This window comes from Dendrobium catenatum, unplaced genomic scaffold, assembly GCF_001605985.2.
Source record: "Dendrobium catenatum unplaced genomic scaffold, ASM160598v2 fragScaff_scaffold_734, whole genome shotgun sequence".
Classification (NCBI taxonomy): Eukaryota; Viridiplantae; Streptophyta; class Magnoliopsida; order Asparagales; family Orchidaceae; genus Dendrobium; species Dendrobium catenatum.
In genome coordinates, this window is record NW_021319196.1 from 166,915 (window position 1) to 193,877 (window position 26,963).

Below are 26,963 nucleotides of genomic sequence, written 5' to 3' on the forward strand. Positions count from 1 at the left end.
TTTTTAGGAATTCTTGCATGTCGATTTTGTTTTATCCTGGAACCTGATCGGAGGCTCGTGAGGGATCATAAAAATTTTTCTACTTCAATCAAATTTAAAATATTTAAGCTCACATATAACGAATTTAAGAAGTAAGCTCAAAACCGTTGGGAGTTCTCATATGCATACTTGTTGCATTTTCTCTCCTTTTGTTATGCACCTCCCCGCCTACGGGTTTTGATAGATTACCTGGCCTATGAATGAGAGTGCAGATCTGTCAAGGGGAATCTATGTATTCTTTTAGGATAAAATCTATTTTAAGACTTTTTTAAAAATTCTTCCTTCAAATTTTAAGCATTTAATCGAGTCAATTAGCATGCATCGCATTAGTAACAAACTTAAAAGTGTCTAAATCTTTAATTGCATTTACTTAGACATTAAATACCCAACATATGTTAAGGTACCAATTAGGATCTATTATATATGTCGGCCCTTTTCTCAAAAACTTTTCTTAAACAACATCCCTACCACTCTACATTAATCGACTGGATACATAGTTTTAAAGCACCTATGTGGTTTAGCTGGCTCCCCAATCCAGGACAGGGTAAGTCCAGGTTTGCATTGCATTAGCTAGATTTGGGTCACTAATTTGTAGTACCTAATTTAGACTTAGGTTCTAAGATAGGTTTAGGCTATAAACCCTCAACCTCCGGGAATTGAATCTCAACTTTCTAATAAAATCGATGACTCAAACTTAAATATATTTCAATCAAATTCAAACCCAACACTTAAGATAGGTTGAGGTGTTTATAACATAATTCAGAATTTCAAAAGACCTCCTACCCTTCTTTCTTTTGACTCTAAAAATAAATGCTCCAGTTTGATCCAATCCCATTTGAATTTCCAACTCTTACCTCCTTTGACATCAAACTTTGAACTCTTAAATGAAATTTCTACCGCTATTTTAAACCAGAGCATTTGTAGGAAACTCTGATTTCCTATGATGTAATTATCTACGAGCGCTTGAGCTCGTAGGATATTTAGAAACTTAGATCTAACTTTTCAAAAATCAAAATTTTCAAAACTTCAACTAATCTTCTTTGGGAAAATTAAAGTCAATGATCATTATTATTATTTTCAAACGATCAATAGTGATTGATATCTTCTTTCTTTGGAGAGATATGTCAATTATTTTTGTGATTTTGATTATGAAATTAATGTTCTTTTATCTAGATTATTATAGTCAAATACTTGATTAAATTACATTTTGACCCTCTGGGGTCGAATGTGATTACTTCCTGAGTTTGACTATGATAATCAGGATGAATTCAAAATTTTGTAATTTGAACCCATTAGGGAATGATATGTTCACCTTCCGAGGTGATATATCATTCATAATGATGCGTTCAATTTTAAAATTTGAGAAATTAAACTTTCCCAAAAAAAAAAAAACTTTTTCAAAACAACCAAACTTTTAAATCAAATAATGCTCCTGACACCTAGTTCTTTGAACCCTTAATGATGAAAATGCTAAGTCATAAAACATGTTAACATATTGATTCAAGTTATTAATGATTTTAAATGAAAATTACCTTTAATTAACAAACTTTAATATTATCTAATCAAACTCATAGCTTAAACATCACGCATTTAAGATATATGTTATCATTGTCACCTTAATATATACTAGATATTATGATAGACACATCCTCAGACGTCTTTGAACTAGAGTGAAATTAGAATTACTTTTCTCATTTGTTTGTTAAGTGAGGTATTGGAATGGGTTGGCAATAATATAATATCTTGTATTATTTTTTGCTTTTGGATATTTATATTTTCCTTATAAATGATTATTGTGTGGTCATAAATGGGCTAGTGACTTTCCCACATAGCTCTAATTTCCCTTTAGATGATCAAAAATAGTTTGGTGATCATTCAGTATATTAACACTTGTCAATCTAAACTAACTAGTATAAATCTTATCATCTTTGACCCTATTCTAAGTTAGTTGACTATAGGTAGCTAAGTAGTCTCCTTAGATTCTAGATTGGATATTTGATTACCTTAAGTGGTCATAAAATTTTCTTAGAAAGGTCATGACTATATTTCCTAACTCTTGCAACCCTCAGGTGATCTTAAGTAATACTAGCCCTAGTTATAGTTTCCTTTTACATGATTCTATACTAATAGCTTGATTCTTAAACAATTTTAGTGATATTAAATTTATCTAGTTGTCCACTTTACCTTGAGACTCCTATCTTATCCTAATTAAGCCTACGTAGTATAGTTGTTATTCCTAGTTAATTCTACTTAACCTTAATTCTATTATTGGCCTATTTTAAATAGCCATAGATAATATTAATTGGCTTAATGACCAGGTTCATATTTGGTAGACTATCTAGGAACATTTGTATTATATTCCACCTTAGGGTGCAATGGCCATATCATTAGATTCTTGGACCATAGAAAGGCATGGCTCACCTTAGTAAGTAATGTTGTTTAATGATTAGATATATTAGTCATTAAAATTGAAACTTTATTAGTTTACAATTATTTATACTAATTTTCTTATTTTATCTTTATGAATTTAAGTATATTTTGTAAGTAGATTCTAAGCTTTTAACTGATACCAATTTTTGAATGTACTCATCTTTTTTTTTTTAGAATATTTTTCAAAGTTCTTTTTATTTTTATTTTATGGAGCTCATAGTTAATGAATTTGAATATCAGTTTGGCATTAAACTCTTTTATAACCTTAATGAATTTTATGTAAGGATTTAATAAGATTACCAATTCTAAATTCAAGTTGCTTATGATTTCCATTTTTAATTTACATATATCTAATCTTTAATTCTAATTATTTATCTTTATTTTAAAAATCTACCTAAAATAGAAATTAATAATTCTCTATAATAGAAATTTTGGAGCCTTCCCTAATAATGGACCCCTTAGAAATAGGTTTAGGAGTTGGGAGTGAATTATCCTATGCCCTAAACCTACCTTAATCCTTAAATAATTATATTACCTCCTTTCTATTTAACATATTATATGTCCTCTTTCTAGATCATAGATTTTTTAATCCTTATGGTGGCATGGCCCACCTTAGGGTAGGCTATGATTATCACATATGGCTCTTTATAACTTTCAATGGAAAAAACTCTTAGTCATAAACTATGTTAACAAATTAGTTCAAGTTCTTAATAATTTAAATGGAATTATATCTAGTTAACGATATTGAATATCATTTAATCAACTCATAACTTGAACAGTACACATTCATCAGATCAATAATTATCACTAGCTTAGCACATTATATATATTGTAATAAGTGTATCCTTAGTCATCTTAAGGCTAAGGTAAGGTTAAAATTGCTTTTCTCTTGTGCTTGTTGAGTCACATATTAGCATGCATTGGAAATCATATAGACTTGTACTATTATTTTGTATCAATACATGTGCTTATTATTTAGTGCTCATGAAAGTTTATTTAACCGCTCAGTATAATATTATGTTAAGCCAAATAATATGATATATATGTTACTGTGCTAAACCTTTATTTTTTGAGGACTCTATATAATTTTAAATTTTCTTATGTTATTTTAGTTTATGAAAAATAATGTAGATGTGGGATTATTCAAAGGGTAGGATGCTAAATGGTGGTCAAGATTGAGTCTGATATAGAAGACCCTATATGCCATCTCATTTATGTATAGATCTTAGGAATGAGTTGCATATATAATAATGTCTAGTTGCCTTTTCATTTTCACTTTTGAGAACATACCTAACTCTACTTAAATATTATTTTATTTTATTTTATTATATTTGATGTAATAAATATATGTGATTATTTATTTGAAATGCATACTTTTTTCGAATCTCTCCACTTATAAAATGATTGTCTTAGATATGTTATTATTAGGCTCAAAGTTAAATTTTTTATCTAAACATTTGAATAAGATAAAGTTAATCATAGTTAATTAATTTTTCTATTACTTAATGCATGGCTTCTCTGTAAGCCAAGGTTTTTAATAATTAATCTTAGCATTTTAAGTGGACCATAGACATGTAATCAGTATTTTGCTTAGATGTATTGCCTAATGAAGGTCTGCTATATGAAATAAATAAAGGCCTCATTCTAATTCAAACATAAGCATGAACCAACGAGTTTGCAAGGTACTTTTTTTTTTTTTTTTTGCATTGGACTAAATACTAGATTATTAAATAAAATGTTTATAGTCATGTGTCATATCATACCTTTCATGATTGGGCAACCTTTGTCTTATTGGCAAGGTCATAAATCATGCCCTTGATAATAATATTATCCTCATTATTGAAAGAAAAATGAGATAATGAGGTTGCCTTTTCATATAGGAGATTTTAAAAAGAGATTAAAAAGATGTCCAATGAGGTAGGACCAATGAGTATTATCTAAAGTCATGTCATATTGTTAATTTTTGGTTTTAGGAAAAGAAAAATTAATTGATTTGGGTCAAGTAGTCCCCAGATTCTCTAAAGTTAATTACATTTTAAGGAACCTCAAAGAGACACTCTTAATAAGAAAAATATGGTCTTATACATGATTATATTTTCATATAAAAATCCTATATAATTGTGACTATTGAATCGCCAAAATTCAAGGGGAATGAATAGATTAAAAAAGGACTCAAATATGGTAAAATGTATGTGCATGGATTGCAAGAAAAGGTACAAAAAAACCCAATTAGCATTCTATGAATCAATCATCCCTTGTTATTAAACTCAAGATCAGTTAACCATAAGGTAGTCATTCCAGCCTAGACATAAGAAACTCTAAAAATAATCATGAATTGTGTCATCTAGAGCATTTTTGTGTTCTAACATAGATTATTGTAGATGATTCAACATAGTATATCTTAAAAGGATGTAGGGCTTTCATTTCTTAGAGGTATAAGGTTTGCGTATGGAAACAATTGAATGGGATAGTTTGACTACCATTATTTAAGCTATATAATTGTACTTAAAATCTTATCTAGATCAGGACCACAACTATCTTATCTTCTAGACATCCACTTAGCCATATTCAATTAAATTATATCATCAAGTCAGGAGTATTGTCTTTAGGGAAATGAATGATTGAAAAGTTATTTATCCTTAAGTGGAGGCATTGAGCTATTTATATTAGGAATCAAATCTCCTAGGGCAAAAGGAGAGTCACTTTGATAAAAGTGCAATACATAAATAGGGAGTCTTCAGGGAGTGGATGTAGGTCTAGTTGGACCGAATCACTGTAAATTTCTATGTTCTTTATTTTTCCACAATTTTATTTTTCTGCACATTTTTATTTAAGTGGTTGAAAAGTTTTATTTTGTTAAGGAAATTAATTGTTGTGCAAAATAATTTTAAAATGGTTTTCATTCAAGAGGAAATTTTTAATTACCAATTCACCCCCCCCCCCCCTCTTAGTTAGCCTTGGGACAATTGTTATAAGTCTAACAACCTATAAGGACTTTTCAGACTCGACATGAATGGACAGGAAGGACTGAAGGAATGTCGTCAAACACCGAAGACCGAAGGATGAAGGGAAAAGCGCAAATTGGGCTCTTGGTTGAAAGTGGAAGTGCAAAAGTGGAATGGCTTAATCGCTTATTTGCTTATATGTCTGGCGAAGCGGGTCAAAATCGAGTTCAAATTGAGTTTTCGAGTTGAGCTGAACCGAACCCGGAATTCAAAACGGATCAAAATGGATGGTTCCTGCTTTGGGATTTTGGCCCCTTTTTTCTATGGAGGTTTCGTTCTCTTGCCAATGTTATTTCCTGATTTTGTTGATTTCTTACCGGACTTGTTTGTTGCTGGTGCTGAATGCAGATATCTGGATTATCTAGTGCACCCCTTCAACTTGTTTAGAGATTTTTTTTATGAAGAATGTTTGTTGAGGATGTTATGTGGCTCGATTGGTTTCTCTTTTTTTAAGTTTTTTTTTGTTGTAACTTTACTCTTCATGGCTGCCTTAAGAGAAGTTTGCTTTGTTTTATGGGTTTAACTATGTAACAATGATGAATACTCATGGAGAGTGCTTAGTCCTTGCTACCAGGTAACATTTATATTTTTTTCTCTTTACCAGATGCTCCTATCTTGGGCAAATATTATTGAACTAATTATGATTTCTCGCTTTGGATGGCAACCTATCATAGATTTTGAGCAATGGTGATCTTAGATTATCTCTAACCGAGCGGCAAACGCTCATATGCAGTCTTCCGATCCTCCAATCGAACGTCAAATCTTACGTTGAATATCACGAAGTGAACCCCCATCATTGATGCAATTTATTTTTAAATATAAAGATAGGATTACAAATTAATATAAAAAATATGAGATAGAATATACATGAAATATTATTTTTTGTGTTAAAAAACAAAATTCAGTTATAAATGAGTTATTTTATTTTAAAATACTATTATATTTTAGAGTGAAAATTGTATCAATACAATTTTGGCGCGGCCTCCATCCCAAAAAAACATGGAACACTCATTAGAGCTGCAATAGCAAAAGCTTCCAACTGGAAGACCGCGCAAACGGAAATCTTTCAACAATTCTTCCTTGACAACTTATTGAAAATTTTTCCTTATAAACACCAATTAAATTTTACTGGGATACCGAGGGGCTACTGAACAAAACCCATGCCCAAACCGCCGGTCGGCGAAGAATCTTCCATGGAGACTCATCGCCGGAGCTCCGGGGATGAGCTGACGCGGCGTCAGAAGGTGCGTGCGATCTTCGAACGCGTCGATTTGAATGGTGATGGTGGTCTCGACCGCTCCGAATTGGCTGCCCTGGTTGTCGCCGTGAATCCTACTCTCCAGTTCACCAGCGACCAGATCTCCTCCATCATAGACGTGGTGTTCGGATCCTACTCCGATTTCATCGGAGATCTTTCCTCCGGCCTTTCCCTCGACGGCCTCTTTCAAACCTACGCTGATGGCGCTGGCGATCTCGATCGCGATTTCGCCGCTCTGTGCCTCTCTAAGGAGAATCCAGATATGATCAGTACCCTTTCAAACCGCTATCGGTACCCAAAGCTTGCTCCTACGTGGCTCTCCTCACCCAACCATGGCGTGACGCATGATAGTACCTGGAAGGTGATCGAGGAGCTGGAAATTGCTATTAGGGCTAAGATTCGGGCTCGTGCTGCTAAGTTTTCGCCTAAAGATTCCACCTTTGCTGATGGATTCTCAGAAGTGTGGTGCTCAACTGATCTCGGATTCGAGTTGGAAAGGAAGGGAGCAGAGTTTGTCTTTAAGGAAAAGTCTAGTGAATTCCGGGTTTTATTGCAGGAGTTGAAGGAGATTAGGGCGAAAATTGACAGCTTGTCAATTGTGGAGGAGGCATTTGATGGCCATCTAGCGATTGGTAGGACTTTGTTCGAGCGCCACCTGTTCATGCTGGCGCTTGAAAGCTTCCGCCGCGCTTTAGAGCTACGGCCAATGGATGTGCGGCCTTATTTCAGGATTGGAAATACTTTGTGGTCTCTAGGACACATTAAAGAGGCTAAAGATAGCTTCTTGGCCGCTCTGGAGATCGCTGAGAGCGATTCACTTCAGTGGTCAGGTCTCCTTCCTCAGATTCATGTGAATTTGGGGATTGTCATGGAAGCAGAAGGCCTGGTGATCAATGCAAGCGAGCACTACCGTGAAGCTGCCATCCTCTTCCCAAGCCATTATAGAGCTCTCAAGCTTCTTGGAAGCGCTTTGTTTGGTGTTGGTGAGTATGAGCCAGCAGAAAAAGCATTGCAGGAAGCAGTTATTCTCAAACCAGACTATCCTGATGCCCACTGTGATCTTGGATGCGTTTTCCATGCCATGAAGGAAGAGGAGAAGGCAATTCTAGCCTTTCAAAGAGCGATTGATCTCAAGCCTGATCATTTGGATGCTCTTTATAATTTAGGGAGCTTGCTTCTGAGTGCAGGTAGGCATAAGAGAGCAGCAGAGATGTTTGGCAGAGTGGTGACAATCAACCCAGACCATTGGAAAGCTCAGCTGAATCGAGGAATCTCTTTGTTTGGTGCTGGAGAGCTGAATGAGGCTAAAAAGGCTCTTACTGAAGCATTACTGATAACAAACAGGATAGAATTGTACGATGCTATTCAGCATTTGAAGCAATCTAAGAGGAAGAAACCGAAAGACGAGCGTCCAAATTGGGTTGCAGTTGATGCTTCGAAGTTCATGACAGCGGATGAGAGCACCACAAATCAAAAATGCTTATCAGATGCTCTATGGATCAGGGAAATCCAGAAAGCTACTAAATTAGGACGCTGTGATGCTACCCTTTTGAAGATGGAAATGGAGACCTACCAATTCCCAGTTTCTTCTTCTGATAGATCTGTTAGGAAGGCTGAGGTGGAGGTTCTTCTCTACAGGCTTCTCCATTTCTTGCGGCCTGATACCTTCCGCGATGCCATTAAGGCAATTGATGAGAAGATATGGCACGTATTGGACATCACTGGTTCTGGAAAGATTGATCTTGGTATGTTCTTTGCTGTCATAGCTCCTATATGCGGAGGATCACCGGAGCATCGAAAGCGTGCAGCCTTTGATGCTCTTTCATGGCAGCCTTCAAGGAATGAGCTACAGCGCCAGTTTTCTACTGTGGATGTCTATGCTTACATAAGAAACTTGAGGATGGTATACTTCCCTTCTCGTCCATTTTCTGATCAGATGGAGATCAGCAAGGAAGGAGATAGCATTGGTATTTCATTTCATGAATTTATAAACATGTTTGATAATATTTATCATGGTTTTGGAATTATGAGTACCTTGTTGAAGCTTGAGAAGGGCGCTAAGGCGCGCAGAAGCAGGCATTCATGTGGGGTTTGCAGGTACCGGATCTCCAAAATCATGTTCAAAGAAGTGAAGGCGAAGTTCTGTGTGTGCGCCAATTGCTACAGTGAGTGTAAGGTCCCTTCTGCTTTTGAGAACGAGGATGAATACAGATTCAAGGAGTGCTTATTTGAGTAAGCATTCTGGTATCTGATATGTTGGTGGCTATGGGATCCAAAGATAAGCTACTATGAGCTTTCTTTCTTTCTTCAGGGGCTTTGCTTTTGGGGTTGCAAAGGTTGGCAGATCATGAATTGGTTGGTCAAATAAATGGAGGAATTTTTGTGATTAATAGCTTAGATTTCGAAGTCCTATTCATTAGGAAAAGGGGTTGTTTGTATAAGGTTTTGGAGATGGCTTATCTTTATTATTTGCCTTTTGTTTTCTAGTATTTTCACTCACCCAATTGTGAGGTCTTGAGTTTGTGATTTAGCATAAATGTGTATATATATTTGTTTTTCAAAGCTCAACCACTGGCTTTTACTGTCACAGTTCTCGTAGAGAGCTCAGGAGACCATTCATTCCTACCCGCTACAAGCCTTATTGAGAGCTCCAGTGTTAGTTTGTTTATAGACTGATTTTTTTTCTTTGGCATGAATGGGTTGAGATGGGATGGTGAGCTTACTTCCTCTATTTTTTTTCATTCCTTTTGGATAGAGCCTTTGTTAAGGATAGTGTAGATGTCACTCTATTTCTTAAGAATGTCGATGATATATTATTTGGATCAACAAATAAAAATCTACGTGATGAGTTTTTCAAAAATAATGAGTTAAGAGTTTGAAATGAGCATGATAAGAGAGCTAAACTATTTTCTTGGATTTAGTGTGAAATAGATCAATGATGGAACATTCCTTAGTCAATCAAAATATATCCTTAAGAAATATAAAATGGAATGCTAAGGTAATAAATACTCCCATGAGCTCTATTATCCAGTTAGATAAGGACTCAAATGAAAAATCAGATGATCAGAAGAAATATATAAAAAAATTTGGATCACCTCTCTATTTGACAACTAGTAAACCTGATATAATATTTAATGCATGTCTCTGTGCTAGATTTCATACTTATATAAAAGAATCTCATCTAACCGTTATTAAGAAAATTCTTATATATCTTCTAGGAACACAAAACTTAAGAATCAGGTATCCTAGACATAGCATCTCCTTCGAAATCATAGGGTATTCTGAGTCATGTCACGTATCCATTGAATGACTTCATGTAGCAAATGAAAAATAAGGATTTGAAAATGATTTCAGGACATAATTTGACTACAACGCAAATATTAGGATTGTGTTAAAACATACTTAATTGTTATATTATACAATATGTATGAAATATATTTAAAATATTAAATATGGGAACTTAAATAAATGACAAACAAAATCAAAGAATGGAAATTGCAACTATATATTATTTAAAAATTCATGTTTCATTCCATAATAAATGTATGTAGTTTTAGTTAATGCTATTTATTTGAAGAATTTATATGGATTTTCTTTAAGTATTTTGTATTTATTTAGAAGATTTCGGGCTCCACATCAAGAGGATAGAATGCTAGTCATCGCCTCAATTAACTTTGGTATTGAGAGGGAAAAGATGGTTAATCATCCAACTTTGGAGTCGAGCTTTAGCATCAAGAGGGAGAGGAAATTGGCAGATGAGCCTGCTTTTTTGCAAAAATACAACAAAAACGCATGAAAAGTGTACAAATCCTGACACAAATTTAGGTATGGTGTCCGGAACTAATAATTAGCCCTAGTGTTGAGCTTTGGAAGTCCATTGATTCGTAGATCCGATAATGTCAACCAAAACTCTAATGAAGCGTGCAAAAAATGTAAAGATTAGAAGAGAAACTTTGTGAGAACAATTTTGGAGAGGGAAATGAAAACAAAGAAAATAATTTTTTTAAAAAATTTTAATTAAATTATTAAATTACTAGGACACACAAATCGTTTATATATATATATTAAATAGACACATGACAATTGTCTCTAACACCTGTCTGTGCCAATATCCAACACAGGTTGAATACTAATTAAAATGAATTATCGATACATCGTAGCTGTAAAGTCTTATCCACTCTACTAATCACAACCAGAGTAAAAAATAATCGCCTAATTAACTGTATTAACCAGCCTCCAATGCCTTGAGACATAGATAGGCCAAATTACACATGAAAATGACATCACCGGCCAAAAATTGTTCCACCCCTTCTTCTCTTAAATTAATAATATATATATATATATATATATATATATATATATATATGAAAACAAATTATATTTTTATTTCTTCAGGGCATCTCCAATCAAAAATCTCATTTTTCACTCCAAAATGTCAAATGTCGTAATTCTATCTCCAGTCGAACTTCATTTTGTCCCGTAACAGTGGCTCTCTTATTTCGCACGTTTCTTCGGTAAGCTTGATAGACATAAAAAAATGACGAAGATGAACAGTGCCACGTCAATGTTGACGTCCCACTGTTCATCCGCAATAAAATGGAGTAAAAATTGCCGCTTGATTAACCAAGCTCGGTTGGTGCGCCAGATGCCCTTCGGTCGGAGATGCTCTCAGCCCAAACTTCATTTTGTCCGGAACGATGGCTCTCTTCTTTCGCACGTTTCTTCGGTAAGTTTGATAGACACCAAAAAATAATGAAGATGAACAGTGTCACGTCAATATTGACGTCCTAATGTTCATCCGCAATGAAATGGAGTAAAAACTGCCGCCCGTTGGAGCTCGGTTGGTGCGCCAGATGCCCTTCCGTTGGAGATGCTCTCAGCCCAAACTTGCGGTGTGGGCGGGCGCATGTCCCCAATGTTCAGGAGACACCTGTGCTCTCACAAACCATACACTTAAAAAAGAGAACCTTTTCTCACATCCGACTGTTCGATCTAACTACAACGTGGTCTCTTCACTGCCCACCAAAGACCTCACACCCTATCCATCCTACCCATCATTAACCCCATCAGAGCCAACTCCACAAGCTGAAAACCAGAAGAGGCTTCTCTTTTTCTTAGCAGAAAACGGAGTATACGAAGTCATGGCTCAGTCCATGTTAATCTCTAGCTTCAGCGGCCATCTTGTCGACTGCAACAGAGAGCCATTGCTTAGATCTCAAATCCGCCGACTTCGCCCTTCTCCTCTCTCCCTTCTCTTCCTTACTCGTCCTTCTCCCCTGCAATCTACTTCACCTTCTTCTTATGCTCCTACTCTTGCTGTCTTCAAGTCCAAGACTAAGGCTCCTGCTAGAAAGGTAAGATGGGAGTATTGAATTTAGAACTGTAGGTGAAATATTTGTGTTGAAGTTATGGTTTAGCTTTTGGTATTCTTGACAGGTAGAGAAGGATAGACCAAAGGTAGAAGATGGCATCTTTGGCACATCAGGTGGTATTGGTTTTACCAAGCAAAATGAGCTTTTTGTTGGCCGAGTTGCTATGCTTGGTTTTGCGGTGAGCAGCTTCTTCTTTTATTTGTTTCTGATTCTCGTTTTAGTGTTAAAACTTCAAATTGTATAGAAAATAAATGCTAGGCACTGGGCATCAGGTTCTTCCTTTAACTTGTTCTTAAGAAGCTTGTGATGATTTTATCAGAGAAAAAGAGGTAGAAATTATCAGCAAATTAAAAATTGGTTCAGAAATCCCAAAATAAAACATTATCAAAAGAGGAGCACATAATTAGAAATATAAGGCATTTGTGTCCAAAATTTATATCCTGATCTCTTTATCTGATTTTTTTTCCCAAAGCTAATCTCATTATATATATGTCTGTGTATGTTATCTATGTGATGTTAGTAAATGGAAAATCAGATTAATCCTAAATGCAGTCAAATAGAATCAAATTAATTCTAGAAAGGTCTTAGCTTCTAAGATTCACTGCTTCTGAACATTTCACTATGAAAAATAGCAATCATACAAGATTGTGCTATGAAAGATTTGAATAAATATTTTGAACTGAGATTCTGTGCTAGAACAACTATTTCTTGCAAGAAAGTGAATGTTATTTCACAAAATGTTCGGATATATGTTATTTCAAATAATTGTCTTGTATTTTTTGAGAGGAATTCTTTTATTTATTTTTTTTTATATATAAATAATCTCTGATACAGCGGATATCATTTGCTTGTAGGCGTCTCTTATTGGAGAAGGAATCACTGGCAAGGGAATACTGGCACAGCTAAACTTAGAGACCGGAGTACCCATCTATGAAGCCGAGCCACTCCTACTTTTCTTCATTCTCTTCACACTTCTTGGAGCTATAGGAGCTCTTGGTGACCGTGGGCGCTTTGTCGATGATCCTCCCACTGGGCTTGACAAAGCTGTCATTGCTCCAGGAAAGGGCCTTCGTTCTGCTTCCTGGAATCGGCCTGGCCGATAATTTAAAATTCAGTATGCCTAAACTGTCTAAGGCGGCTATCTCTTTCTATTTTGAGCTTATCGTCCTGGCCGATACACGTATCGTCCAGGCCGATATGTTAATGTCGGCTGCCTTAATTAAGAATCCTTAATTAGACTTTCTGTTTTAAGCTGATCGTCCCGGACGATATAAATATCGGCCGGGCCGATGTGGGCAAAAACAGAATTTCTAAGCCTCTCAAGTGTGTGTGTGACGGGTTACTTAGCATCAGTCTTTTTGATTCTTACAAGTAGACTCAAAAGGTGAAAAATAAAATTACAGACTGACTCAACCCTAAACCTACGCGATCCTGGACTTGGCTTCCTCTTGATCGTCCGATCTTCGATTTCTGAAAAGTTAGAAGCAACAAGTAGTCCAAGAGAGATAGTGTTTGTCAATCATCAAAACATAAGCTATGAAAAAGTAGATTTGCAACACATCTAAGAGTAGAATTCTTCAAAACTTCTGAACACGAAAACTTCAAATCCCCACTTGTTTAACAGTGAAATCACATCTTCTAATTTGCTACATTTGACAAGTACATGTTCCACATCCTTAATACCGATCAAGCATCTTGGACATATTTCGTTGACTTGTAATCTTCTATGATCTAACAATTAATAGGTTAGGATAGCATTTTTAAATGGCCACCAGTAGAAAAACTCTACTCGAGGATTAACTCTTGCTTTGTTTTATCCATTTCTAAAATCTGGATTCATCTTGAGGTTGTTGAATATATTCAAATATCATTCCAGAAAGAGTCTTTCCTAAATTCTAAAAAATCTGCTCTTGCTCATCATCCCGTTGAGTTGATTTAATATTGATTTGTAGAATAAGTTCCACCAATTCATTCCCAAACACCTTTATCAATTCAGCAACATTCCATTTTTTGTTTACAATAAATCTGTCCAACAGTAAAACCTCATCACCTTGAGGCACTACAAAGGTTGGCCATTCGTTGGTACTTCTATCTAATATCCACTTGTCTCTATAGACATCAATAGATGATCCATTTGCAATATTTCATTTCACGAAAGGAATAAGAACTTTTTCATCATCATAGATTAATTTCCATAAGGATGAGAAACTTTTCTTATTATCTTCTACTTCAACCTTGGTGTCATATTTAGGAGCTAAAATTTTGTGTAGGAGTGAGTCTTTATTTTGCAAAAATCTCCAAGTTAATCTAGCTCTAAGAGCTGCCACATTAGATGTAGAAGAATGCAAACCAATTCCTACCCAATTTAACGGCTTGCACAATTCACTCCAACTAACATAATGAATTCCCAACAATCCATTTGACTTGTTCCCTAGGAAACTCTTACACAATTTGTCAATATCTTCAAGCACACGGATTGGAATAAGAGAATGTATTAAATAGAAATTCATGAAGGATAGAATAACTGATTTAATCAAGGTTAACTTGCCAGCCAAGGATATGAATTTGCTCCCCCATATGTTGAGCATCCTTAATGATTTTTCAATGATAAAATGAAAATCAGTGGCCACCAATCTCCTTAAAGCCATCTTTATACCAAGGTAAGAAAATTCTTTCACTTCTTTGAACCCCATAATATGTGTAATGGACATCCTTTTCCTTCTATTAACAATCTTACCAAAAAAATGGCAAATTTGTTAATGTTAATACATTGCCCAGTCCATTTACTGAAATTGGAAAGAATGCCCTTGATCTCAATTGCCACCTTCTTATTAGCTTTTGAGAAAATCATCACATCATCTGCATATAATAAGTGTGATATCCATGGACCATTTAGACAAATGCTAATTCCAATAGAAGTTTGAGCAAAAGCATTAGAAAGGAGTTGAGAAAAAAGTATGAAAAGAAGAGGTGACAAGGGGCAACCTTGATGGATGCCACTCTTGGCTTCTATCCATTAAGATAATTTACCATTAATGTTCAAATAAAATCTTGGTTCTACCACACATTCCAATATGATCTTTAAGAACATAGCAGGGAATTCAAAATAATTTTAGAAGCCTTTAAGAGTACCCAACTCATTGAGTCATACGCTTGCTCAATATCGATTTTAAAAGAAACAATCCCTTTGGATGATATAATAAGTGTGATATCCATGGAACATTCAAACAAATGCTAATTCCAATAAAAGTTTGAGCAAAAGCATTAGAAAGGAGTTGAGGAAAAAGTATGAAAAGAAGAGGTGACAAGGAGAAACCTTGATGGATGCCACTCTTGGCTTCTATCCATTAAGATAATTTACCATTAATGATCAAATAAAATCCTGGTTCTACCACACATTCCAATATGATCTTTAAGAACATAGCAGGGAATTCAAAATAATTTAAGAAGCCTTTATGAGTACCCAACTCATTGAGTCATATGCTTGCTCAATATCGATTTTAAAAGAAACAATCCCTTTGGATGATATAATAAGTGTGATATCCATGAACCATTCAGAAAAATGCTAATCCCAATAGAAGTTTCAGTAAAAGCATTAGAAAGGAGTTGATAACAATGTATTAAAAGAAGAGGTAACAAGGGGCTACCTTGATGGATGCCACTGTTGGCTTCTATCCATTAAGATAATTTACAATTAATGATCAAATAAAATCTTGGTTCTACCACACATTCCAATATGAGCTTTAAAAATATAGCATGGAATTCAAAATAATTTAAGCCACTTTTAAGATTACTCAACTCATTGAGTCATATGCTTGCTCCATTTCAATTTTAAAAGAAATAATCCCTTTGGATGATTTAGAATACTTGAATTTGTAGAAAACCTCTTGAGCAAGTAACACATGGTCTGAGATAGACTTGCCTTTGATGAAAGTTACCAGCTGCTCCGGGATGAGTTTAGGGATAACTGAAATTAACCTGTTCAAAATAACTTTTACCGCCACCTTGTAAACTAAATTGCACAACCTAATACGTCTGAAATTTGATAGATGCAAAGGGTTTGAAACTTTTGGAATGAGAATAATTAAAGTATCCTTCCAAGATTTATCCATCTCACCAAGACAAAGAAATTGATTAATAACATTCCCAAAGTCAACTTTGATGATGTTCCAATACGTTTTGATAAATGAATAAGAAATGCCATCACAACTGGGGGCAATGTTACCACTCAATTGATAAATAAAAACCTCAATCTCCTCCAACAAGAACACCATTACTAGCAATCTTCTATCATTATCATTCAAAGCATTCCTGGACAAAGGCTACACTTCCATTGTACAATTCCTCTGTCTCCATTTTTTGGCTTAAAAACTGAAGGACTTCTTCAATTTGATCCAGCTCTACCAACACATTTCCATTATCATCCTTTATCTTAACAATCTTGTTCATACTCTTCCTTACACTAGCAAATGAATGGAAAAACTTTGAATTACTATCACCATTAACCATCCATTTGACCTTTGCTCTTTGTTTCCACCATGCATTCAGCCGTGCCATAGTAGAATTGACTTCAATCACCTTAGCTCTAAATATCCAATATTATTCTTCAGTTAGCAGTCCCATATCTGATTCCTTTGTTTGCAATTTAAAAATATCTTCCGTCAAGCTTTCTTTCAAAAGGTTCAAGTTTTTCGACTCCAAAAGAAAAAATATTTTAATACTCTTTTAAACTTAAAATTTAATATTTCAGAGTAATTACCCAAATAAGACTTGTTCCACACCTTTATCAAAGATAAAGAGGCCAGATAAGATGCCCAAACATTCTCAAATTTAATGATCTTCTTAGATGATGGTTTAAAGTCAAAGAAGTTAAGAATAATTGGATAATGATCGGAAGCTATTTTAGTTAGGTGCCTAACAACCAAATGAGAAGAAGAGTTTAAAGCCATAGAGTTAAGGAAGCACCTATCCAATCTTTCCGGGATACGAGCCCCCCCCCAGACTTATTGTTACACCAAGTAAACTTAGGGCCAATAAATCCTATATCATGATAATCATTAATAGAAAAGAAAGCCATCATTTCTTTAGGCCCTTGAGCAAACTGAAACCTTTTCCCTCCTCTCTTGCCTTCCATGGAAGTGAGACAATTGAAATCTCCACCCACCACCATGGGATACTCTTTTGTAGAGTGTAATTAAAAAATCTCTCAAAGCTCTCTCATTTTTTACATGCCATTATTTCCATATACCGAAGAAACCCTCCATTTACCTTTACTGATAATTTATATATCTCCAATGATACATTGGAAGAAGAATCAACCATTAAAAAATCAGCCAAATGAGAATTCCATAAGACTATAATGCCACCTAATACCCATCTGAAGGCACCATAACATAACCCCAACCATCATCATTAAGCAAGTTGACGTCTTTTATATGAAAGGAAGAAAATTTAGTCTCTAACAACCCCAAAAAGAGAACACTATGCCATTTAACAAACTCTTTAAGGAATTGAGAAGCACCTTTCTTTCATGCTCCCCTACAATTCTAGAATGCTAAAGAATTCATTAATGTAGGAGAGGGGAAGAACTCCCCGTAGTACATTTCATTTCCATCTCCATTCTTCTACTCCTTGAGTTCGTACTGATTGGACCAAGGTCCTTCAATTGCTTTGAATTCTTCTTTTTAACAACATTGAATCATCATCTCTACATCAAACCATAGAATCTATATTTTGGATCAAGTTTTCACTTTTATTCTCATCAGGTGGTCCTACCATAATTAGCATATCATCTACATTATTCTGAATAATTTCCCCATCTTCAACTGGATCACTTAATACTTTGTATGTATTTTCAATTATTGAATGTTAATACTCTCCCTCCTATCTAGTACAAATACCTTAGGAGAAACATTGCTGACAGCATAAGAGAATTAACTCCATTTGCTTCAGGGTCCAGGATAATAAAAACTGGAACATCACTAGCTTTTGATGTATCGGATTCAATCTTTTTATCCAGAACATAATCTTCTTCTAACATTGATTCTTTAGCATTGGTTCTCCTTACATTTGTTTTTCTCCACACCACTTTATTCAAGCGACGTTGAATAACTTTTTTTAAAATTGCTTTTAGCCATCTTTATTCCTTGGTTTACTACCAACCATTAACCATAGCCTGCTGCTTCATTGCTCTCGCCATCACCAATATTATTTTGGATTTCTCTCATTGCATTTGGGATTATACAATAAGATATCTTCTCTTGAAGCTTGGTTTATAATTCACCTTCTCTGCAAACATCATTTTTGTGTCCAATCAAGCCATTTTGAAATAAAAGTTGAAAATTCATTCGTATTCTATCTTCTGATAGAATTTTTTGGAACTACCTTCCACCAAACCCATACTAGTAACTTTCTATCAAGCTTAATGCAGACACAAACCCTTTTGAACTGTCTTCTTCCCCATTAAAATGTTGCCCAATTCTTAAAGCTCACCCTTCTCCTTACTTGGGTGAGATTTAAGAATTGGGCAATCAGAATTTAAATTCCCTGGCTTCCTATATTCAAAACAAATAATATCAAGGGAAACTTTAAAATTTTTATTATTCTTATCATTGTTCCATTTCTAATGTTACTTTTGATTTTTCCTTATGAATCTCTTGAATTTCCTAGTTTTTAAAGCAATGTCATCATTTTTAGAGCCAAAAGAATTAGTGTTAGAATCATTAGCCTTTAAGGCAACAATTTTCTCTTTTTTCTTCTCACCAGCATCAAGCTGCCTTTCATTCACTCCTTGCTCATAAGAAATAAGTGATCCAAGTAAGTTATCAATTGAATAAACATTTAGATCCTTATATTTAGTAATCATAGTAATTTTTTATATCAAAGGATGATGGTAAACTTCTTAAGATCTTTTTAACCTTTTAAGAATTTGTGAGTTCTCTTCCTAAGGCATGTAGGGATATAACAATTTGTGTAAACCTAGTATATATTTTAGAAATAGTTTACTAATTTTCATGCAGAAAAGCTTATAATCATGAAGAAGACTGCTCAGCCTAGATTGTTTAACTTCCTTGGTTCCTTCATGAGTAAAATATAGTTTGTCCCAAATCTCTATTCCAATTGTACAAATGGAAACACACATATAATCTTCATAATTTAAGGCACAGAATAAATAGTTCATACATTTTACATTCAATTATGAAAAATTACAATCATTAGTAGTCCATTTAAAAAAAAGGGATTTCAATTTTAACACCAATTACTAATCTAAAGGATATAGAACAACCATCCTGAACTAGAATCCCCATATAACAATAAATTGATTGTAAAAAAGGTGGACATGCAAGTTTTCCAAAAATCAAAAGAAATATTATCAAAATGAGGTGTTCTAAAAATTGAACATACTTCATCGGTGTTTCTATTTCAAAACTTATCCACGGATATTAATTCAAAATTTTTCTAAAACTTGATCTTATGCATCTGACTTTTATAGAACTTAAAAGTTCTTGAGCGGTGTTAAACCATAAAAAACTAGTCTTGAGGCTAAACAAAGGGGGTGGGGGGTGAATTGGTTATTTAAAAAGTTTCTTAATAAAAAAGAAAATCTTTTTGAAATATTTATAAATATTTTAAAACAAAATAATTTATTTAAAAGAAAAACTAGTTTAATAATAACAAGGATCAAAGATTTTGACCACATATCAAATTATAAAAAATTGCAAAAATTAAAATGGGGAAAAAAATAGAAAGAACACACTAAAATTTATAGTTGATCAGTGAACTTGACCTACATCCACTCCTTGGAGACTCCCTCTCCAAGTATTGCACTAAATAGAAATGACTCTCCTTTTGCTCCCACAGTAAGGTGGAGAAGCCCGTACAAAATTTTTCCACTGACCTGGTAAGGCAGAGAAAATTTTAAATCCTTTTACTTCCTCTTGGAGTGGGCAGAGAATGTGAAAATCCTTTTAACCCACCTGGTGAAGGAAGAGAACCTAGGAATTCGCTTACTCTCACCTTGAGTAGGCAGAGAACCTAGAATTCTTTTTCACCCACCTAGAGAAGGAAGAGAAACTAGATCTGATGCTAATGAAGATCTACCCCATTGCTACTCAAGAACCAGTGAAACAATATAAAGATGATGATTAACACCTTTCTTATAGTAAGCTTTGTGAATCCCTCACAACTCTCCCTCATAAGGATCTCTCTCTCTCTCTCTCTCTCTCATGCTCTCCCTCTTCCTTCTCTAAGCTCTCTCTCAGAAATCTTTTATAGAAAAACATTATCTCAAGTGACAATGAGAGAGCTTAAATGGAGAGCCTAAAAAAGATACCCTAATTTTCAATTCTATGCTATTGATTGTCTAGTATAATTGATGGATTATCTTGTACAATTAGTACAAAATAATATTTTCAACTATAAATAATTGCATTGCCAAGTACTATCAGTTCAAGAGAAATAGGAGGATCATCTTGTATGATAAAAATATAATCCTGGATGATTAGTATAAAGCTATTGAACTTTATCTAGTATAATGCCTGGAGATGCCTTGTTATCCCATGCACTTCTATATCGTCTAGTATGATAGGGGTCTGTCATCTTGGTTGATTAGTTAAAAAATTATGATATTCTTCTGGTATGATAAGTAGTGATATCTTATCAACCCATACTAGTTCTTTATCAGCCATGATGATAATCAATAGTATTAAATTATGTTTTACCATAATTTTTCTCATAATCATATGTTAATTTAAGCATTATTGTCCTTAATCATCAAGGATGATCTAAATCATCCTAGACGATTAGAATAAAAACTAAAATATTTCTTAAATTATTATTGACAACTATTTTTTTATAATTTGAAATTATCATCATGTACGATTTGGATCATACCATATGATTAGTTTAATCACATAAAACTTACATGGATGACCTAATTAGGGTTTTTATTTTTAACTAATCATCTAGTAAAATTTAAAATTGACATGATGATTAAGTAAAAAATAGAAAATTATCTAACTCAAAAAATACTCCGCCTGAGTGTGTGTGTGCAAGGTTACTTAGCTTGAGGTCCATAAGGTACAATAAATTACTTAAGAAAGGTAGAAAATTACTTTGAATGATACTTCTAGTTCTATTTACCATTTACTTGAATGTTGGTTTGTTATGTCTAAAGGTTATGTTAGAAATGTTATTTCCTCTCTTATCCTTTGGTTCCTTTGGTTGGTGAGGAATGACTCTCATTTCAATGGGGTTGTTATGAATGATCAGAGAATCATTCGTTAAGTTAAGGATAAAGTCGATGCTCTTTATTCTGCTAATTTTCTCTCGATGAAGAATTTCAAGAACTAATTTTTTACCCTTTCTTCCTTTTGTTTTAACTTGAAGGTGGATAAGTTTCAAATCATGATTGGTTGCACTAATTGGTGTAAGCCTCTTCCTAATTACTTTAAGTTGAATGTAGGTTGTGCTAAAGTTGGTACTATCTTTGGTTGTGGTGGTCTTATCAGATATCATAATGGCAATTTCATTTTGGGTTTTGCTAGCCCAGTGAAGGATGGTGATACTAATTGTGCTTTTTTCTCTAGTGTTCTTCATGGGTTAAATCTCTCGCTACTCTTTCTCTTTATAATATTGTTTTGGAGGCTGTTCCTTATTATGATTTAAATTTTTGTCTTGATAAAGATGATAATGTTTGTGCCTCTACCCAATTCTACATTTGGAGAAACATTAGAGAGGTGTTGAATTCCCTTAACTACTCCTTTTCTATTATTCTTGATGAGGGGAAAGCATGTGCACATGCATTCGTAATTTTGGGTAGTATGTTTAATGTCTGAATGATCTTTCACTTGTTCAATTGCCCGTTCATGTGCAAGGCCTTGTTAGACTTGATCAAATCGGATTACCTTAAGTCTATCATTAATTTTGGTGGTTTTTCTTTATTTTGGTGGCAGTGGCTCTCCCATCTTTCTCTTTGGGGCTCCCTTGCTATTTTGCTTAGTTTTTCTTGTGCTTTTCCTGATATCTTTAGCTGGCTATGGATCTATCCTTTATGGCTATTTTGTGGTGTTTTTGTGCCCTCCAAGCTCCCTTCTGGTCTTTTTTCTAATCTACCTGATGTATTGCTATTTGGTTCTCATTGTTTCTTCTATTTCCTATAGTGATTTCTATTTATTCCTATTGATGGTTCTTGCTGATGTTGTTTACCCAGTGGTTTTTGTCTTGTTGTTGGGTTCCTAGTTGTGGTGGCTCTCGGTTTGGTGGGTTGTGTTCATTATGATTTTTGTATTTTTACCAACTTCAATTAGTTCTTGCAGCTTTATTGGATCTAGAATGGGATTGGTCTTCATTATTTAGTTTCTTCCTTGTGTTGGTTTTGGCTCATTTGATGGGTCTTGGATCCGAGAAGTCATACTACTTCCCGTTTGGTCTTTTTACTGTAGCCTGGGCCTAATATTGCTAGTGGTGAATGTGTTTCCCTTAATTTGGCTAGTTGGTTGGACTTCCTGTGTACTGCATCTTGATCTTTGTCTACTCACCCCTCGGGTTGCTATTTTACTATTATCCAGTGAAGGTCATCTTAATACTGCAATCATAAATTTTACTTATTATATCCTTGGGTTAATATTTTCTTTACTTTTTGTTATTATAGTTCCTTTTTCTGCTATTTGGTGGGTTATTTCTTGTTCTTGCAGGTTATTGCTTGTGCAGATCTAAATCCTGATATGTTTTTTACTTGGAAGCAGAACTTTCAAGCTTGTTATTCTTTTCTTCCCGCATTTTGGGTGCTCACTCTTGAGAACCGTAGGATTTTTTTAGGTTTTCTTGTACTTTTTTGTAGTAGGGACCTTGTGCTCGTAGGTTTTTTGGCTTTTAATTTTGTAGCTCTTTTGAGCATTAGGGAGCTCGAGATCCCTTTAAGGACTTTGTATTATTTTTCTTATATTAATGCCTAGGCCCCTCCATGGTTTTTGAAAAAAAAAAACAAAAATTAAATAAAAGAAAGATAAAAAATACATTAAAATTTAAATTATAGACAGACCTTAACTATTTGAGTAGATTGGTTTTGCAAGTGAACTTGTGGACCTAAAACGTTATTAAGTAAGGAATACAAGATAGATATGCAATGATAGGTGTAGTAAAGAAATAATAATATTTATTATCATCAAAATCATTGTACTTGGGCCAAGAATTGCAACAGATGATTTTAATTATATTGTACTATGATAATCATGTAGGTTATTCTAGAGTTGTCTTTTAAGTCTATATGTGTAATGTAATTGAGTCAACTATTTTGAAAGTTAATCTTTAAAGTGGGATGTTAACCATCAAACTTGATGTCCAAAGAGAAGGGAAGCATCCCATAGTGTGGAATTCCCTTTTATATGTAGACACTTGTTAGAATGATTAGAAAATCAAAGGAGAAAAGAAATAACCCTTTAGGCAAGAGTTCTTTTGATTTGGATAGTTTGACCCACCAAATCCAAGGAGCTCATTGATTTAAAGAAGATGAAGAAGTGAGGAAACAGAATACCCCCTTTCAAAATCACTTCCATCATTTTTAGGAAAATAACCCGGGTTGTTGTATGTGGTTCTTGGCCACTTGTAATTCCAACAAACCTTGGGTTATAATTATGTGTTACTTTTCACATTGACTTTAAATTTATTCAATTTTTTATTGATTATTTATATTTCTTGTGCCATAGAAATTACATGTTTTTCTAGGTTTTTTTCTTACATGTCACTTTTGATTTAGCCTAGAAATCCTACGAGGATTGTGTGAAAATGTTAAAACAATTTTGTACTCATATTAAATAAAGCATATAAGGCTCAACTAGAAGCTTAATCAATTTCAAAAATTAATCTCGAGAATGATTTGATATTTTGCATGCATTCATTTTGAACCTTCTTTACCTTTTTAGGTAGCTCCTCACATGCGAGTTCTGGTAGACCACTTGGTCTATTAGGGTGTAGTTCATTCAAAGAGACTTTGTGTAATCTATAAGAAAAAAAAAATCTATTTTTAAACTTTTTTAAAACTACTTCATATCATTTTGGAAGAGAAAGGTCTGTCAACAAATTATAGTCATTAAAATTTTAATTTTAATTCAAGAATTAATTATACTACATATTTAAAGGGGCCACCTAGGACATTATCTGGACATTGACCCTAGTTTCTCAAAACTTAAACAACAAACCACCCATCTTTCATAAAAGACTAGACTCATGATTTTATAGCACCTAGGTGGTTAGCTGATTTCCGAATCTAAGCCAGGATAAGTCAAAACTTGCTCTACATTAGCTAGGTTATGGCCACTATTGTTTAGTAACCAAAATAAATTTAGGATTCAGAAAAGACTCAAAATCGTAAGACCCCACTTTCAGGAATATAATCATAACTTTCTAATAAATTGGCAACTCAAATAAAAATATCTTCAAACCAAAATTTAAATCCTAACATATAGGATATGTAAGGGTGTTTATGAAATGTTTTAAAGTCTTAAAACACCTCCTACATTTAATCCTTTGGCTTCCAAAATAAGTGCTCCAGTTTGATCCAATCTTAGTTGAATTCCAAACTTCTCTCCTTTAATATCAATCCATGTGAATTCTTTAAGGAAATATAAAACATTATTATAATCATGTGTTTTCATAGGGAACTATGGTTTCCTATGATGTAATTGAATATGGGGGCTTACACTCGTAGGAGATTTAGAGACCCCATATCAATTTTAAAGTCCAAACTTTAGGAAAATTAAAAATAAATGATGATAATTATTATCATATTAATATGATCGATAATAGATTATCCTTTCTTTGCTCGAGAAGATATATTTTTTATTATCATGACTTTAAATAAGAAAATAAAGATGCCTCATTTAGACAATAATGGTCAAATACACGAGGGAATAACATTTTAACCCTTTGGGGAGACATATATTTCTTTCTTGAACTCAACTTTTATAATCAGGATAAAATTTGTAGTTTCAAAATCTAAACACATTAAGGAATGATATTCTCACCTCATGAGGTGTTGCCTAATTTATAATGATGTGTATGACTGTGAAACTAAAATTCAAGAAATTAAAATTTCCTAAACAAATTTAATTATAATTTATTTTGCATCTTCCCAAGGCCACGCAAAGCTTCTTTTTAGATAAACAAAAAAATGGTGACTCAATTGGGGAAAATCTCTTTATCCATCTTTAAAAATTATTGAAGTTTTATTGCATCAGTTGGTTTAGCTACCTTTCTTTTATTGCTCCCTCTACCAATTTATTTTTTGGGTGAGTGTGGCTAACATCAACAAAAAAAAATCAATAAGAGTGGGGAGAGAGAAAACCTCTTAAAACATCAAGGCTTTAACATTTCACCACAAGCTAATTAGTGGAATGAAAGAGTTAAGCAAATTCTTAGGATTCCCATATCAATTTTTTGAACCCCCCTCATGCTGAATTGTAAATTTTTTGAAGAGAATTAATCAAGTTCAAAATATAAATTCTATTTTAAAACTAGCTAAATTAAATCACCTTTTCTTAGTTTTAGAAAATCAAACAAACTCAAATGGTTTGGAAACTAATTATCTCACTATATAGAAGTGTTATTATAGAAGAAACCACTTATGGTAGTTAAATTCAATATGGGATGGGATTTAAAAATTTTAATAAGGAAAGAATGATTCATTTATCTGCTGGGGCACAAAAGGATGTCCCCATTGTAGATATTACATTAGGATTAGGAGCTGACTCTCCCATTTCCAAATTGGAGGTTGTTGTCACACCTTTTACACTATACCCTCTACTCAATAGGATAGGAAACAAAAACCAATGATGAAGGATGATAAACCATCTGTGTCTGAGATTGTGTCAAGTTCTAACACCCACTTCGCCAGCAAGAATAAGAAGAAGAATTACCTGTATATGGACAGAAAGAAAATTATTAAGGCTAGAAAGATTGATTAGTCAGAAGACTTAAGACAAGTAAAATATTAGGAAGAAAGAGAGTTCATATCTCCTTACACATGCCCCCTCTTTTGTGGAAGTCATTTTCACCCTCTTCCTATTACATAAGGGAGACAGGTTATTAAAAAATAGCATAATCTCTTGAGTAGCCATTTGACTATGGCATAGAAAAGATCAACCATTTGGGATATGAGAGATCACTAGTAAGGTACCATAGACCCTAAACAAGGGTTATGGCCCATCCACTCTACTGAAGGATATCATATCATGCTTTTATATGGGCCCCACAACATCATCTATAGAGGAGGAGATGCAAAAACAACTAGGGAAGCCATTCTCCTAATTGCTAAGTCATTTGAAAAATGGGAGGGGAAAGAAATTTAAGATTTTATCAGATAGATTTTTAGATTGGGGTGCCTCATTATAAAATGATATTGCATTAACTAGGCATATTGTTGACACCACAATAGTATCATACTCCTTAGTAAAAAATATAATTCATACTGGTAGGGTCTTGCCACCTAGACCATCAATTTTTAAGAAAAACATATAATTTCTCAAATGTACTTGATCAATATTTCATCAGAATATAGTTGATTCATTATTTTTATTTTAAATTGGCCTCTACTATAAATCAAAGATAGAAGATAGAAGAAATACGTGCTTGACTCCACTTGATACCTAAAGGTCCCACCCTCCCACACTTGTGGACAATAATAACTCCTAATTATGATGGAGTTAATACTGGTTTTTATTTTAAATCCTTTGGGAGTATTGTAAATGTGGAAGTGTGGAATGTTTTAGAGAATTTCTTTAATTCGGGTGTAATGTCAGATTTCTTTAAAGAAATTTTTGTTATTTTAATTTCTAAAGTTCCTAATGCTTTAAAATTAACAAA

General features: G+C 33.9%; 2 protein-coding genes across 3 annotated transcripts in view; both read left to right on the forward strand.

Moving 5' to 3' along the window:
- Positions 1-9,319, forward strand: part of LOC110097646 (uncharacterized TPR repeat-containing protein At2g32450-like) — a 9,933-nt gene extending 614 nt beyond the window's left edge. Inside the window, exon 2 of one of the 2 annotated variants that reach the window (XM_028696341.1) lies at positions 6,959-9,319. In XM_028696341.1, coding sequence (XP_028552174.1) covers positions 6,959-8,968 — 2,010 coding nt within the window. In that variant the 3' untranslated portion in view covers positions 8,969-9,319. Of the gene's footprint in view, positions 1-6,946 lie in introns of both variants that reach the window. The other variant, XM_020824151.2, reaches the window with a different exon arrangement.
- A 2,452-nt stretch (positions 9,320-11,771) lies between these two features.
- On the forward strand, positions 11,772-13,207 carry LOC110097644 (photosystem II 22 kDa protein, chloroplastic). The gene is made up of 3 exons (XM_020824149.2): positions 11,772-12,086; positions 12,169-12,282; positions 12,959-13,207. Exons 1-3 carry the CDS (start codon positions 11,874-11,876, stop codon positions 13,205-13,207), a joined length of 576 nt encoding a protein of 191 aa, XP_020679808.1. The 5' UTR covers positions 11,772-11,873.
- Positions 13,208-26,963: the final 13,756 nt, after the last annotated feature.